This window comes from Strix aluco, chromosome 24 (genome assembly GCF_031877795.1).
Source record: "Strix aluco isolate bStrAlu1 chromosome 24, bStrAlu1.hap1, whole genome shotgun sequence".
Classification (NCBI taxonomy): Eukaryota; Metazoa; Chordata; class Aves; order Strigiformes; family Strigidae; genus Strix; species Strix aluco.
Window position 1 is genome coordinate 8,167,988 of NC_133954.1, and position 16,340 is coordinate 8,184,327.

The window sequence follows — 16,340 nt, forward strand, 5'->3', positions numbered from 1 at the left end:
GCTCTGCTGTATGCTCCTGTCTTTGCATTCACTGTCTGCACTTATTTTAACAGTGAAAATTGCTACAGATACGGGCAAGACAGCCTCCTTGTGTCTTGTCATTGGAATATGCTCGCTAAACCCCAGCTCCCTTGTGGGTTGGTTCTGTCTATTCCTTGCTCACTTGGAAGGGTTTCAGCTAAGAAAATACGCTGAACCTACTGATGCTGCAACGGACATTACTCAAAACTATTTGGCCTGTAGCTTCCTTTTTGGTACCAATGATGTTGACATTTTTTTTTTTTAGATCCCAGACTGTGTTTGCAGAACTGCTTGTTAATTATTGCACTGCACAAGCGTGGAGTCTGGCTTTACAGACACTTTTTGCTGCATTCTTAGCAGAGCTGGTACCTCAGAAGATGAACCAAAGTACAGACTTGTACTTTCCCTCAGTACCCCCCATCCTTTAAACGAAGACCTCTCTTCAGAAGAGGCTCACAAGGAATAATTTATTAGCGGACAGAAATACAAACTGTTGGTAGCTTTAGGCTGGTTTTGCTCACATTAGATGGGCTTTGTATTTCACTGGTGTGTTACTGGGTCATGAAAGAAAGAATAAATCTTGTTTACTTGTTTACATCCCGTGGGAATCTTCTGCTGCGCTGGGTTTCAGGCTTGTTCCTAGCAAGACTGAACTGTGCTGGGCTTCCCCTGTCAGGCAGCTGGTCTGTGTAGCTGCTGCCCACTTGAGAGGCAGAATATGCGGAGCCTTTACTGAAAGGGTGCCAAGGATTGCAGGAGAGGAGCTGGAGGGAGGAAGTTAGAGGGGGAGGGAGAGAGCAAACACACAGCGAGAAAAGGAAGAGAAAAGTGGAGAGGAGAGCTCAGCTGGGGAATGGCACAAGGGGCTGGCAGGGGATTAGAAAATAGAGTGATGGGAGAGAGGTGCTGTGAGCTCAGCAGCTTGTTTTCATGAGTTTGAGGGGATATCAAAGCCTGCCCCCCCCATCAGCTATTTGGCTTCGTGAGAATGAGCTTTGCTGTCTTACAGAGCAGCCCTGGCAAAGTTGTCTTTTGGGCAGCGCTTACAAGTCGCAAACTTCTTGAATGTCATTTGTGGGGTGGCCTTTTTGGTGTGTGAATAGGACTTGGTTTTTATATTATTGGCTTTTCTTCCTTTTTAGAAATAAACCCATCATCGGCCGTGGGAAGGCTTTGGTTTGAATATCTGCATGTCAGATTAAAAGATTGACAAATTAATAACTTCCAGGTTACTTTTTGTTTTGTGAAATCATTAAGTTTCTTTGCCATATGATAGAGAAAATAATTTAACCCCAGCCTGCTGTGAGCTTTTCAGCCTCCTTTGGGGTTATTCTCTTGATGCTGAGAGTTGCAAAACTCGAATTGCTTTTGGCGTAAGAAAACACTTGGACCCGTTGTAGCGTTTTGATTTTTTTTTTTTTTTTTTTTTTGGTGTCCCCCGACGACAGGAGTAGGCTTTGCACTCCAGAAAGCTTTAGCAAATCTGCTGTCTGCCCGCTGGCCGTCCCCGAGGGTGGGAGGGCTGTGGCCCCGCTCCCCCGCGCAGCGGTGCGGAGGTTCCGCGCGTCTGGCGGCGGCCGCGCAGCCCCGGCTGAAGCTGCGCGCTGCAGCCCGACCTGCTGGGCACCCGGCAGCATTGCAGCCGCTCGGCCTTTCGCAGGCGGCGCTGTGAGTGGCCCATTAATTTGCTTTACTACGTATAATTAGCAAAAACTGGAGCCTGAGTGGGCAAAATTAGGCTTGGACTGGATTCACTTGTCAGCCAGCCAAGACCTGTTTGGGTCGACATTTCTAAACCCGTGATAAATCGGCTCCTGCTTCGTGCGAGGAAGCCCCTCGCTTTGCTCTTGACCCCGTTGCCGTGAGGTGGGACCCGTCCCACTGATAAAACACGGCGGAGGCAGAGAGGGGTCCTGCTCCCACCACGGCCTTGTTTGCCTCGTGAGCCAGGGACGAAGTTATTTTCCTTCAGTGCGTGATCTCCGCATCCAAGAAAATACTTATGAAGTGGGATAAACACTTTGAGATCTCTGGATAAAGACATTTCTCTTGTAGTTTCTGAATAAAACCACTGTTCCTAGTACAGCCCAGGAGGGGAGGACGGACATGTGTGCGTATCACAGTGACATGCGATAGAAAACATGGGATTTTCAGGCAAATATCACGTTCCCCAGGCACTGGCGCTATAAGGAAGTTGCTAAGTCTGTATGAAGAAGGTGCAGAAAATCTACATCCACCAAAACCTCAGTTATTCACGTATTAATCACGGGGGCTAACCACACAGATCCAAATGGGCGCTTAGGAGCTGATGAAGCCTTTAAGGCATGCAAAAAAAGAAACATCGTACATTTTCTAGCCCATAAATGTGTTTAAAAAGGTACGTAATTTATAATAGCAATGTTGACAGAGCTTTAACTACATTACAAAAGCTAAACTATAATATATTTACATGTGAGCAGTACTTACTGTGTGGGTGCGTCTCTGTTGATGTGTTTCCATCTGATTCTCCATAATTTCTGCGAGTGATTGTAGTAGGGGATATTAAACCATAGTATTGATAATACTTTTACAGCTCTGCTTTGGGAAATGCATTACTGCTAAATTAGTCCCTGAAAATCTAGAGATATTAACACTGTCGAGCATGAAGGCAGATGGGATTTGGATCAGAGACCTTTATTTGTAGTATGATACTAAGGACTCATTACTTTAAAGCAGGAACTTTGTTTCCTTGAATATTAACTCGAGTTGGGGATTTTACTTCCGCTTTGGCATGAACAAGCTTATCATAAAAGCGTAAATGGAACTTGCTTGGTATTGATTTTTCTTATGCTCTAAAAAGATGCTTAATGAAACTCTAGGTACCTAGATAAAGACCTTCACTGAATGCAAAGTAAGCTTAATTGCAGTTCCCTTAACAAGCTACTGGAGATGAGGTTTTTTTTCTACTACAAAGCCCTTTCACCTATTCAGATTGTTTCTCTTCCTGTGTGTGCCAGGATGCATTAATACAGCTTTTATATTCCACACCCCCCTCCATGAGAGGCAAAGCGCAGCTTAAAGAAAGGAAAACTTCTTTGCCAGTTCATGTGTGAAAAAAAATTCGGTCTTGGGGAGCTTGATTTTTGAGGCCTCAATAAGAGGTTTTAGTCTTAAAAGAGAGTAACTGTCCCTCTCCCACCTCTGCAGAGGGGGAGACGGGCATGGAGGCGTGTGCTGACACCGTGCAACAGAATTTGTAGCAAAACCAGAACGTGAACTGAGGTTTTTCTAGCGTTTGTTGTAAGACCTGTCATCTGCCAGGTCCTGCAACGATGCCAGAGCAGAGGTCGGGCTTTTATTTTTACCTCCAGCATTGCAAGCCCCAAAGCAAATAGGACGGGTAGGTTCAGGTTATTCCCTTCCTTGCAGAGAGCAGCGTTTGTGCTCTTGAGGTTGCAGAGAAGGAAGCAACAGTGTGTTCCCTCAGCGTGGTGACTCCTCCTGCAGGTCCTGCTCATGCTTCTTGCTCAGAGCCCTGTTAAGGCTTCATTTGGTTCTTTCCATTCTCATCTTGGTAATTTTTTTTCTCCTTTGATGCAGGGGCTTCGCCAGAGGCTGCGTCTCTGCCTGATGCCAGCTCTGTGCGATGTCCATGGGTCCTGCAGGGACCTGCTGTGACTGATGTGACCTGATGCTGCTGTTCAAAGTCGCTGCGCTTGGAGCTGCCGCCCCCTCTTCTGCTGGGGACACCCCTGTCACCAGACACACGATCTGTCCCCTCTGTAATTTGCTGAGTCGACACGTATAAAGCACAGTATCTGTGTTAATGACACAGAATGCTTTCAAGCCCCTCTTTCTGCTGCTGTGCGAGAAACTCTGCAGAAAATCACAGACGGCTCAAAAATGGCGTAATTTTAATTTTTTTTTCTCATGCCACAACTATCACGAAGCAAGCAAGCTGGGTATTTAGCACACTTGAGGGTAGCCAAACAGTGCCAGGGGAGCCCCTGGATGAGGTCTAAGCCCGAGAAACCTCTTGCTCTTTCCCTTAGAGTCAGTCTTGCTTTTGTTCATGCTCCAAAGAGCGATAAGTTGGGGAATTTTGCTGAGAATTTGAGTAGGAAGATAGAGCAGCTTTGCGTCAGGTGCAGAGTAATTATTTGCTGGGGTTCTGTGCTATTTGGTTTTTATTCCCTGTGTTTTCATTAAAAGCTAATGAGTTTTTTCTTCATTCAGAACAATAGCTTGGCCCCTGACAAGTTGTTGGTTATTTTTTCTGCTTGGACTCAACTAGCTGTTGCTGCTCCATAAACTTTATGGAGAAGTGGATTAAAGCACTAGAAGTTCTCGTAATGCAAATCCAAATGGAAAGGCAATAGGATTTGTTTTAAGTAGCTACGTCTGCAGAGTTTTTGTTGGGTTTTTTTTTGGTTACTGAAACTACAGGTGGTGTTTGAAAATATTCCTAATACTAAACCAAACAAAATGCCTTTGTATTGATTTGTGTTGCAGCAGCTCATGCAATTCCGAGTCCCGCTGTGCTTGGCATGATACATGTATGTATGTATGGCAGCGGGGTATATTTGAGGGGGTTGTGGTAGCCTGCATGAACACGGGAAGCCCCGGTTTCCACTCCTGCGTGGGGACAGCAAGAAAGAGCACATTTGTGGTGACACCCCCCCCCCCCCTACGATATTTCATACTTGGGAATTATTCTGCCAAAACAGGGACCTGTGGCTCGATTCTACCCCGTGGTTGATGTGTGTAACAGCTTCTCCTGCTGTTAAAGCCAGTGACTTATTCTTGCAAGTAACTTTCTTGATTGGGCCCTTGTTCTTGTTCCAAATGGTTTACTGCAGCCATGCAGCGACGCGTGAGCCGTGCCTCCCCGGCGCGGCGGCTGCACCGCGCCACGCTGCCTCCTGCTCGTCAGAAACCAGAAGCAGTTTGCTCGTTATCGCAATAATCCTGCACCTGTATCTCGTTATAGGGGACCACCTGTTACCTTGGTGTTTGTTTGAAAAGCTGGGTTTAATATGGTGCAGTTTGGTTGAAAGAAAATGTTCTTTTTAAGGGGCTGAACAGGCTTATGGAAAGTGTCTTATAATGCTGGCATCTTCACATCACTGCAGATAGTCGAGCCCGCAACGCTGCAGCACGGCGCGGAGGAAGGCTCCTCATTAGAATGAACACCGTGTTTTCCTACAACGCTGTTTGGTAGCAGCTTTTTATACAGGCTTTTTAGAGCTTTGTTTATTTGAGGATCTCAAAGTGCTACAGTAAAACAGGGAAGAACCATCCCCTTGTCACACACAACTGAGCAAAGCACTGAAATGACTTCTCCAAGGTCAGGCGGTCGGTGGGGCGCTCACGGATGCGCTCTGCTTCCCAGAGTCTGGCCAGCGGAGCGGGGGATTTCAGTCTTTGCTTTTTAACCCCTAATTGTTTTTTTTTTTTTTCTTCATGGAGGTGCATGCATGAATTTCAGTTTGTTGTAGCATAGAGGAACGTGCTTTGCTTACTCTTCACGGCTGCGAAGTAGTCCGTGGATGAAAGACTGCTGCAGTACCACCTCTGCCGATGCCTGATCTCGCAGGAGGGATCAGAGCCTGCCCTTTTGGGCCAGGGACCTGCAGTTTGCTTCTTGGCATGAGAGATTAACAGTGCAGGTGCCGAATGATGCACCCCTCAAAAGGAGAAAAGTTATTTTCTGAATTTCCTTTTTCTCCGGAATCTGATGTTCCGCACACTGCGTGCTGGGATGGCGGCTGGAAGCAAGTGAGCATAGGATTGGGAAAAGATTTGATTACTTCTTGGGCTCTTCCCCTGTTAGGAAAGTTATAATGGCTTAAAAGGTGGACTGCCAGGGACCCCTCTGTTCTGTCACTGACCCCCGCAGGCCTTTGGTAAATCTTAAAGTCAAATCTTCAATCAATTTTCCAAGACCTTTTAGTTTACAATATCAGCAAGACTATCATGGTGTCTGGCACCCAGTGTGATTCGTTTTTTAGATTTGTTTTTTAAGGATTACCCTATGGGAGGACAATCTTGTGTGCCTTAGGCTCTTCACAGCCAGAGTGTTCCTTTTGGTGAAGAATTGAAGTTTTCTCGAAAATGGGCCCTTGAACGCAGGAGCCTGGCGTCTCCGAGAGCTTCACGCTCAGAGCAAGCAAGGGAAGGTTGCAACCTGGGATGCTGAAAATAAAACACATCCAAAATATTGTGTCACGTCTTTGTACAGCTGGAGACTTAATGGCGTCTCCACTGTGTTTCTTGGTGGGAGGAAGAGCGTTGTAACCCTCTGTTCCAGGCCTTGGTACCCTTTCATCAGCGCTTGATTTAAACCACGGGGCACCGTTCCTCTGTTTGCTGAGATAAAACTTGGTTTTAGTGTTTGAACACAATTAACATCAGCCGAAAACTCACCTTTCTTGCTGTTTGTTGTGTGTTGAATGAGTAAGCAGCTGTCTTTGCCTCTGTTATCAGCAGTCTGGGCTGTGTGTATTCAGGAAATGTAAGGCAAAAGCTTGAAAGACCACTTTTTGGCTTTGTATAGGGTGAGTAGTATTTTCTTCTACAGGTAGGCTAGCTGCACTCCATTTATATTAAAATTTGATATTAACATCTGTCACTGTAGTATCTCAGGTACCTTCTGCTTGAGATCCAATATCAGTAGCAAATTCCCTAGCGAAATGTCTGCTTACAGAAAAATTCAATGCAACATCAAGTACGGGGAGGTAGTAGCTCACACAGACATGTTGCTTTCTTAATTTGTATGTGCCTGCCTGTCACAGGGAGTCAATCTTTTTTCCCCTACCACTCTTCAATTAAGGATCTCAAAGCTTTTTTCTACAATATAGGAAGATTCTTCACTCTAGTGAAGCAGGTAGCGTGGTCCTCCATTTTACAGATGGATGATTTGCGTAGAGGTCGTGTGCTGAGAGCAAGAACAAGGAATTGGACATAGCTCTAGTAGTTTGGCCCCGAGACTGGTGTTTTCAGCCTCCTCCTCGTGTGCCTTCCAGGTGTGAAGTCTGTACATATCCAGCATGAGTGTTCTTGCAGCAGGAATATGCTGCCTTGGCCCTAAATGATGAATCTGGCCTTAAACCCACAGAAGTAGTTTTGGGTTTTGTAGAGAACTTCAGTGGAAGGTGGGAACCAAAAGAAAATGTGTCTCATGGTGTAGGCAATACTATTTGGGTTTAGAAATGTGTCCTCTTCACTAAAATCAGGCTCTCCCTCTCTTTCTAGGAGAGGATCAGCACGATGCTGGCTTTGGACAGGACAGTTCTGATGAAAATCAGAGCTGGAGTTTGGCCCCTTCCATGACATCTGATGCTTCACTTCCATCAGACTTCCAGGATGATGGTAAGTCACTGACGCTTTTTGAAGTTCTTAAGAAGATCGAAAGGTAAGCGTAATCTAGCATGGCTGCCTTGTCTTTCATCCATCTCATAATGCAGGAGGTGTGTTCTGGTTTTTTTGGTTGACTGGTACCTGTTTTGTCAATGACTATAAAATGCTATGGTGAGCCTGAATTTAATTTAGTATTGCTGGTTAAATGTATGTATTGATCATCTTGGTGCAAACTGGAGTTGGTTGTTCTATTTTGGATTGACAACGGTGTTGGAAAAGAGCAGAATTTGACCCGGTGACTAGCGTTTCCCAAAGTTAACGTGTGACTTTTGGGTGTGTTTCTTCTTGGGTGCTCAGCCTCGCACTTCAGAGGGGCTGTGTCTTCTCAAACCTTGTCTCCCCCCATCCTCGGAAAACGAGACCTCTTAAAAGTGCTTTGCTTTGGAGAGCCCTTTTTTTGGACCTTCTAGCGCTTGGGAATTTGGGGCTCCTTCTTCCTGCGAGCGTGGAAGCGCTCCCAGCCGAGCGGTGGATGGGAGCTGGCATCCAAGGCCAAGGGCACTTTCCAAAGCAATCGGTGTCCAACAGGGGGTTTTCTGGGCAAAGAGTTGCTGCGATGCTCACGTCTGCTCGTGGTGGCAGTTTAGGAGTGATGGATTTGCGATGCGCTATTAAAATTGAAGCCTACGGAGGTGAGATTGTTCTGATCTTCTCAGGGGTTATCTCTGGGCCCTAGTGAAAGCTTGACTGCTTTGGTCTCAGATTCTCAATCTCCCACTTCCCACAGATCTTGTTTCCTCCTCCCCTTTTCCTTCCCTTGCACTTTCCCCCCATGCTTTCTTATCCCCCCCGCCTTTGTCCTTCCTCTTGCATTTTCTCTGCTTCCATCCCTCCTCTTCTCCACCTTTCTCTACTCAATGTACTCTTTCATGTCTACTCCCACTCTTGTTAGTGAATCGGTAGTCATTAGTCAAGGATACAAAGAAATGAGGATTTATTTCGGATGAGGCCATAAGATCTGATGGGCACCAAAGTTAGCTGCTTCGCGCAGCGCAAAACACCCGGCGTATCTGCTGTGTGTGTTGATTCAGGCTATAAAATGAACGGCTTTGTTTAGACTGATTAGAGACAAGGTTAGTCTGATAGTTAGCTAGTAACTGCAGCATGAAAGGAGGTGTGGAGGCCGGGATTGGTTGTTTTAAATAATCTGTGTGCTCAGATATGATGCACTTACGCAGAGTGCGGGTGGAGAACGTGTGACAAGGATAATGGATGTTGGCCTAAATGGGACATGAAAGCGTGCTGAAGACCTCAAGCTTGGCCTCGTCAGGCGAGCAATGTCTTTATGAAGTCTAGGGTTTCTCCTGGCGTGTTTATTAAGCTTGTCTAAGGAGGTATTTGCTTTGCTAACTTTGAGTGGTGGTTTTTGGCAGCTCTAAGGGGCAGAGTTTGACATAACACTTGCAAGGTATGCAAACACTTGGCACCACTGGAAGTTTTCAGACACAGATGAAATGCCAGGCTCGATGGAAGGTTGCCCAAATGGGTGAATGGCGAGGAGATTGATAACACAGAAAAATTACATACTACAAAAAGGAGGGGAAAAAGCTGGCATCGAGAGCAGTTACATTAAAATGAGGTGTTAGTTCTTGGAAACTGGTAGGAGTGCTGAATAACAGCAAATCATGGGCTTGACTTTGTGTGTGTTCGCTCTGGATGAAAGTTGAGCAATTCTGGCTGACTAGATGCAGGCTGTTAGTAGTCTGAAACAGTAATATTAAAGGGAAAAAAGGCTGAACACAGGATTTTTGGAACTTTTTCTTTGGCCTGCCATGATCTGTAGAGGCATCATCAGAATGAATTTTTCTAGATATCTGCCAGTGGGATGGATATGGATCAGGGTTGTGATTTCCTCCAGGTTTTTGAATTTCTATGATGACTTACTATCAGATTTTTTTGTTTACTTAGGGAATTTTTTGTGTTTGCTTGTTTTCTTTGCTTACTTTTTTCCCTATAGAGGGTGAAGGCACAATGATTTTTTTTTTTATAGACAGCATCATGATTTTTTTGCTTTTTTTTTGTAGAAGGCACCATGGCGGGTTTTTTTTTTTTGTAGAAGGCACCATGGCGGGTTTTTTTTTTTTTTTTGTAGAAGGCACCATGGCGGGTTTTTTTTTTTTTTTTGTAGAAGGCACCATGGCGTGGTTTTTTTTTTTGTAGAAGGCACCATGGCAGGTTTTTTTTTTTTGTAGAAGGCACCATGACCTTTTTTTGGTGAATATGGAGTCAGTCACCTGAGAGAGTTTAAATCAGTAGTTCTGAGAAGTGGATTAAGCTAAAGGGTGTGTCAAACAGCCTCGGTTTCTGAATTAGAGCATCCTTGTGGGAGAAGTAGAAAGTTTTAAGATTGCATGAACTGATTTTCATGTTTTCAGTTTGCCTTGTCTTCTCCAGGTGGGCACACTGCACTTTTGCTGTACCCCTTTTCGCTTCCACGCTCTCCTGTCTGTTCAGCCAGCGAGGTCCCTGGAGCAGGCACCCTGCTCCCGTGTGCTGCTATGGAGCCTGGGCCACCACGGCCCCTCGGGGTGCTGCTGTCACCCAGATGAGTGACCGAGAGCTGCTCCTGTCAGGCAGCACAGGTGGCTGATGCGTGGGGGTAATCCATCTAGCTACGGCCAGAAGAATAAATTGGCCAGTTGTAGGAACACACTTATCATTCCTGTGGCTTTTTTCCATCCCTCCTTAGCCCTGTTTTGAAACAAGAGGTTGCGTCCTCGGGTGCAAGCCCACAGCGCTGTTAAAGGCTGCTATCTCCCGCCTTCCTGAATTTCCCAACTTCATTAATTCCAGGTTTTAATGGAAGCAGGTCTCTGACTGGGATGATGCTCGCTTCTGTCTCTTGCTACAAAAAACGGGGCAGTTTGGAGGCAGGGGAATGCCACCACTGTTTGTTTTGAACAGACTTTGCCTTGCTTGCTCTGCACTTCTCGTGGGAATCGGAGAACCTTCCAAGTTGTCTCTGGAGGGAGCGAGAGGGACTGAGCGAGTTGGGGATGACTTTACTCAATGAGGCATGGCCCAGCTCTATAGGATCGTCCCTAATGAGTGATTAAGAAGCTAATGTTTGTACAGTGCTGGGAGGCTGGGAAGCACTGTGGAAGTACTAAGCACTGTTATAATGACAAGTATTTCTTAGGAGACACTTCCCACGTAATGTACCCGGCTCAGACCACTTGAAGACTTTTCAAAACTGTTTTGCCTTTTAAACTGGTAGATCACTTAATTTGCCAGTGTTCCTGCATTTAGTTTTACTGAAGCATGAGGTCGGTACCACAGCATCCTGAGGGGTAGGAGGTGCACATCTTTGATATCTAACACCTCTAGATATTGCTTTATCGGTTGGGGTTTCCCTGGGGCTCCATCGAGGCGCTTCTGCGATCATTGCCAAGTGATCTCCTGCCGGAGGGGTGCTGAGCCGGGATCCAAATGATTCACTGGGCGTCACGGCGAGATCACGCAGAGCTGAGGGGCTGAGGGCCACTGCGGCTTGTGCCCCCCACGCCTGGCTATCGGCTGTGCTGCCGTGTCACAACAACATAAGCGACAATATATTTTCTTTTATATTACACAGGTATCAGTTAGCAGGTGGAAGGGAGCATAACTCACAGTGACAGGAATGTACTTTACGGGTTCTGTTAGGCATGGTAAGAAATCTTGCCTCTGACTTCCAAGATTTTTCCATCATGTCAGCAGAGAACTTTGGCCAAACATACAGCTCATTCAGTTCTGTGTTTTTTGGTTTTTTGTTTTTTGGTTTTTTTTTTTTTTTTTTTTTTTAAATACATAAGTTCTGAGTATCTTCAAATCAAATCCTTTAGCAAAAATTCCCTTTGCTTTATAAAAATGTGCTAAAAATGGCTTTTATCTTTAAAGCTGTGGAGGGTGGTAGATGAGATGGTACTTCACAGTTGCCCCAGTGGCTTGGGGATGGGAGGGGGCAGATACAAATGCAACGTGATGCTAAAACTTTTTTTGGGGGATTAGAGACTATAAAGAGGTGGCACATCTTAAATCCATCTCCAGGTACTTCTTGAACTCGTTTGGTCCTGGAGAAGGCCCCGTTTGCTCATGTTTGACCTTCTAGTCCATAGAAATGGGTAGGGAGACGATAAAATGCCAAAATGAGTTTTGTATGTAACTCTTCAGAAGGAAGATGTTGCCGACCCAACTTGCAAATCCAGGGGAGATGGGCTGTGAACTTCTTTTAGAAGTTTCTTGCCTGGGCCGTGGCAGCCTCTCCATGTGTTTCCTGCCTTTCAAGGTGTCCTGTGTTCTCTCTCGGTTGTGATTTCCTCCGGGTTTTTGAATTTCGATGATGACTTACTATCAGATTTTTTTTGTTTACTTGGGGGATTTTTTTTGTGTTTGCTTGTTTTCTTTGCTTACTTTTTTCCCTATAGAGGGTGAAGGCACCTGGTGGTTTGGAGCCCCAGATCCTTTCTCCCTGAAGTGTGTCATCTTCTGAACGACACGTGCTTCCCTGCAAAATTTTAGGTAGTCCTGGCACCTCCAACTACAGCTTCTGCTTTTATTTCCCCTGCGCTTCTTACACGCTTCTGAACTCTCAGGAATGGCTTCCTAAAAGTGGAATTAATTGCTTTAAAAATCCAGCCTGCAGGAATGTTTTCAGTGGTACCTGGAGGAGCTGGGGGTGCGGGGGGGGGGCATGCAGGGTGCAGTGTGTTGGGTGTGCGGAGTGCGAGGGGGGTGGGCAGGGTGCGTGGGGTGCTGTGCAGGTGGGTGCTCGGGACGGGTGGCCAGGGTGTGTGAGGCGTGCGTGGGTGCACCTTGGAGGTGCCAGCAGGGTGCTAAGGGATGGGTGTCTGTGGGGTCTTTGGGGGGGCGTGTCTGTTGGGTGCTGGCAGTGTTCGTGGGGTGCTGGAGGGGTGTCAGTGGTGTGTCCGTGGGGTGCTGGCAGTGTCCATGGGTGTTCATAGGGTGCTGGGGGTGTGTGTGTCAGTGGGGTGCTGGGGAGGGTGTCCATGGGGTGCTGGAGGGGTGTCAGTGGTGTGTCTGTGGGGCTCTGGCGGTGTCCATGGGTGTTTGTGGGGTGCTGGGGGGGGTGGGCGTGTCCCTGGGGTGCTGGCGGTGTCCATGGGTGTTCGTGGGGTGCTGGGGGGGGTGGGGTGGGTGTCATTGGGGTGCTGGGGAGGGTGTTTGTGAGGTGTTGGGGGTGTCTGTGGGTGTTCATGGGGTGCTGGAGGGGTGTCAGTGGTGGGTCCGTGGAGTGCTGGTGGGGGGGTGTCCGTGGGGTGCTGGCAGTGTCCATGGGTGTTTGTAGGGTGCTGGGGGTGTGTGTGTGTCTGTCAGTGGAGTGCTAGAGGGGTGTCAGTGTCGTGTCCGTGGGGTTTTGGCGGTGTTCGTGGGGTGCTGGGGGGGGCATGGGGGTGTCCGTGGGTGTTCATAGGTTGCTGGGGAGGAGTGTGTGTCAGTGGGGTGCTGGGGAGGGTGTCCGTGGGGTTCTGGCGCTGTCCGTGGGTGTTTGTGGGGTGCTGGAGGGGTGTCAGTGGCGTGTCCTTGGGATGATGGGGGTGGTGGTGTCCGTGGGGTGCTGGAGGGATGTCAGTGGGGTGCTGGGGAGGGGGTGGGGGTGTCCGGGGGGTGCTGGGGGTGCCGGAGGTGGGGGGGCGCGGCAGCAGCAGAGTTCTGCAGCGCCCCCGTGTGGCGCAGGGCGGCGCCGCTCCCGCGGGGCTGCGCGGCCGCAAACGCGCGTGGGCGCCTTGTGCTTTCTGGGTCCTTTTAGTTAAAAAACGCCACCAACAAACAAAACAAAAATCCCGACCCCCCCTCCAAACCCCAACCTCCAAAGCAGGCTTTTCTGCAATTTTCTTCTCCCGGCTGCGGGAGCTCTGACAGCTCGGCGGGGGCTTGAATTAAGCCCTTGTGCCGATGGAGTAACAGCGGATCTCTGCTTTTCCAAACCAAAAGTGGAAATTGTGGTTTTCTTCCCCAATGACAGCCTGATGCCTGCCGCACTGGGATGAACAGCGGTGGTGAGGGGCTGGGTGACCGATGCAGGCGTGGCCTGGGGCTCTCAGCCTGCGCCATGGCCCGAAGGAGCCGCTGGCCCAAATGCTGCTGAATTTTAGGTGTAATAACAAAGTGTGTGAAATAAAACGCAGACTAAGAACCTGTTTCAGAAATGCTGAGCATCTGCAAGTTCGGCAGTCTGTATAGATCCTGCAGATGAGTGGAAATGCCTCTTATGCTGGAGCTGAAAGCTTTAACATTTTTCTTTTCAAATACCATTAGAAGCAATTATCTCTGCCTCCCTGATGTCCCGAAATGTCTGTTGTTGCTTTTGACCAGGTGATTACAGACTTGCTGTTGATGTGCTTTTAAGCCTTATGAAACAGCGTAAGAGAACGTTTGGGGAACAGGTTTGTGACAAGTGCGATTGTCACTGAAGGTTTCTCCCGGCTTCTTTCTTTTCCGATCTCAGGCATCGTCCAAACGAGCTCAGGGAGTGAGAGGTTAAAACACAGAGCAGTTATTTCTCCTGATTCCTTACCAGGGCTTCGAGCAGGTTTGACCAGTTCAATGTGAGTTTTGCCAAGGGGAGGAGAACAGGCACGAATCCATGCATAAGCAAACAACATGTTTTCTAAAAAATATCTACTTATACTGCATGACATTTTGTAAAGAAATCAGACTCCCTTAAAGCTACAGAGCTCACGTTCTTTGATTTATCGTTTTCTGAATGGAAATGCACCATAACATTAGTGCTTTCAAGCCCAGTGTGATAATCTCTCTGGCATTGTGCAAATAAGTTCCTGGAACGGTACTCTAGCTGGTCAAAAGGTTTGGCTATATTTTATACAGAGCAACTTGGTTCACCTCTATATTAAGGATTATTTGTTTGGCGTGGAGAGGAGGAGGGTGGGTTGCTTGCAGGCTGCCAGCAATAGATGCATAAATTACATTGGAGAACTCAGACCTTTGTAGGGAACAAGCGGTGGTGAGGGTAATGCTACCAAGATTTCCAGCTTTCCTTTAAAACAAACAAGCAAACAAACCCCCAACCCAAAGTGGCTTCATGTTCTCATTTGGGATTTTACAGCTGCGGCAAATTGTAGCACAAGTAATTGCCGCAGAAATCTTGTCTGACTTGTGGCTGCAGCTGCCGTCAGCCGGGCAGGTCAGGCTGCAGATGCTGGTCTTGAGCTCACAGTTTTGTGGGTGCCCGTTTTGAGCTCAAAGTCATTTTTCCTCAAGCTGAAGACGTTTGGAAGCTGGTCTGAGAGGCTGTTTTTGTGCTGAGGGTGTCTGTGGAAGAGCGGGTGGTTGCAAGCGCCTTCTGTCTTGTTTAATCTCCCCCCTTATCTTCCCCTGCACCCCGTAAAAGCAGTTCTTCATAAAGTGTTGAAACGTAACACATCGGCACTGGCTGACGGGAGGACCGAGGGGCGAGTCGCTGCTGATGCTCAGCCCTGTGCGGAGTGGGCAGCGGGGCTCTCTTGGGGGCGCCCGGGGCTCTCTTGGGGGCGCCCGGGGCTCTCTTGGGGGCGCCCGGGGCTCTCTTGGGGGCGCCCGGGGCTCTCTTGGGGGCGCCCGGGGCTCTCTTGGGGGCGCCCGGGGCTCTCTTGGGGGCGCCCGGGGCTCTCTTGGGGGCGCCCGGGGCTCTCTTGGGGGCGCCCGGGGCTCTCTTGGGGGCGCCCGGGGCTCTCTTGGGGGCGCCCGGGGCTCTCTTGGGGGCGCCCGGGGCTCTCTTGGGGGCGCCCGGGGCTCTCTTGGGGGCGCCCGGGGCTCTCTTGGGGGCGCCCGGGGCTCTCTTGGGGGCGCCCGGGGCTCTCTTGGGGGCGCCCGGGGCTCTCTTGGGGGCGCCCGGGGCTCTCTTGGGGGCGCCCGGGGCTCTCTTGGGGGCGCCCGGGGCTCTCTTGGGGGCGCCCGGGGCTCTCTTGGGGGCGCCCGGGGCTCTCTTGGGGGCGCCCGGGGCTCTCTTGGGGGCGCCCGGGGCTCTCTTGGGGGCGCCCGGGGCTCTCTTGGGGGCGCCCGGGGCTCTCTTGGGGGCGCCCGGGGCTCTCTTGGGGGCGCCCGGGGCTCTCTTGGGGGCGCCCGGGGCTCTCTTGGGGGCGCCCGGGGCTCTCTTGGGGGCGCCCGGGGCTCTCTTGGGGGCGCCCGGGGCTCTCTTAGGATGGGCCTGTCTGGTGGTTCCTTAGCACTTTTTTGGGACATAATCCTGACACAAACCAGACTGGGCCTCGAAATGTTTTGGTCCAGCCTATCCCTTAAGCTCCCACATCTAAAGCAGATGCAATTTCATGGTGGTTATTTGCAGTTGAGGACTGTCAACCTCAGGATTCAAGCACTGTCGTTAAAAGCATGGGTTGCTTTTACACAAAATAATGTGTTTGTGATTTGGTCTTTGGGTGCTGCATGCCTTGGTTTGTGGTTTGGAAGGGGGTTTCTGCCCAACCATTGGGATGTTTGTTTGTTTTTTAAGCTGAGATTCTCAAGTAATTCCTTGATGGCAAGAGCTTTTAAGAAAAACAAAAATATTATGAAACATGTGGTGTAAAATCTCAGCAGCTTGGTGGGTCTGTGGGGCCCCAGACAGGAGTTATAATTCAAGTTGCTTAGAAGTCAGTGAAATGCCGATAACTTATTAATGCAGCTTTTCTAAAGCAAAAATCCTGCCGCCTTTGCTGCTTGCCGACAGGGAGAAAGCATAATTAAAGTTTCTTTGTATGGCTTTATAAGTGCAGGATCAGATTAATAGATTTATTTTCCGTACCTAGAGGACAGTCTTTAATGACAAGGTGTTATTTGGATTTTTTTTAGTAAGCGGCTTAACAGTAAGCTTGCGTGAAAACGGGGAGCGTTGGCTTATGATCGCAGCTTAAAATTAATTGCAGCGGAGGATGCCCTCAGCCCGTAGATTATTTCAGCGGGAGCAGGGGCTCGGAGCGTGGGCGCCT

At 48.7% G+C, this 16,340-nt stretch overlaps 1 protein-coding gene across 2 annotated transcripts in view; it reads left to right on the forward strand.

Annotated features, from left to right (window-relative positions):
- Positions 1-16,340, forward strand: part of SKAP1 (src kinase associated phosphoprotein 1) — a 156,908-nt gene that overhangs the window by 24,314 nt on the left and 116,254 nt on the right. For both annotated transcript variants that reach the window (XM_074849158.1, XM_074849159.1), the window contains exon 4: positions 7,255-7,371. In XM_074849158.1, the coding sequence (XP_074705259.1) occupies positions 7,255-7,371 (117 nt within the window). The remainder of the gene's footprint in view (positions 1-7,254; positions 7,372-16,340) is intronic.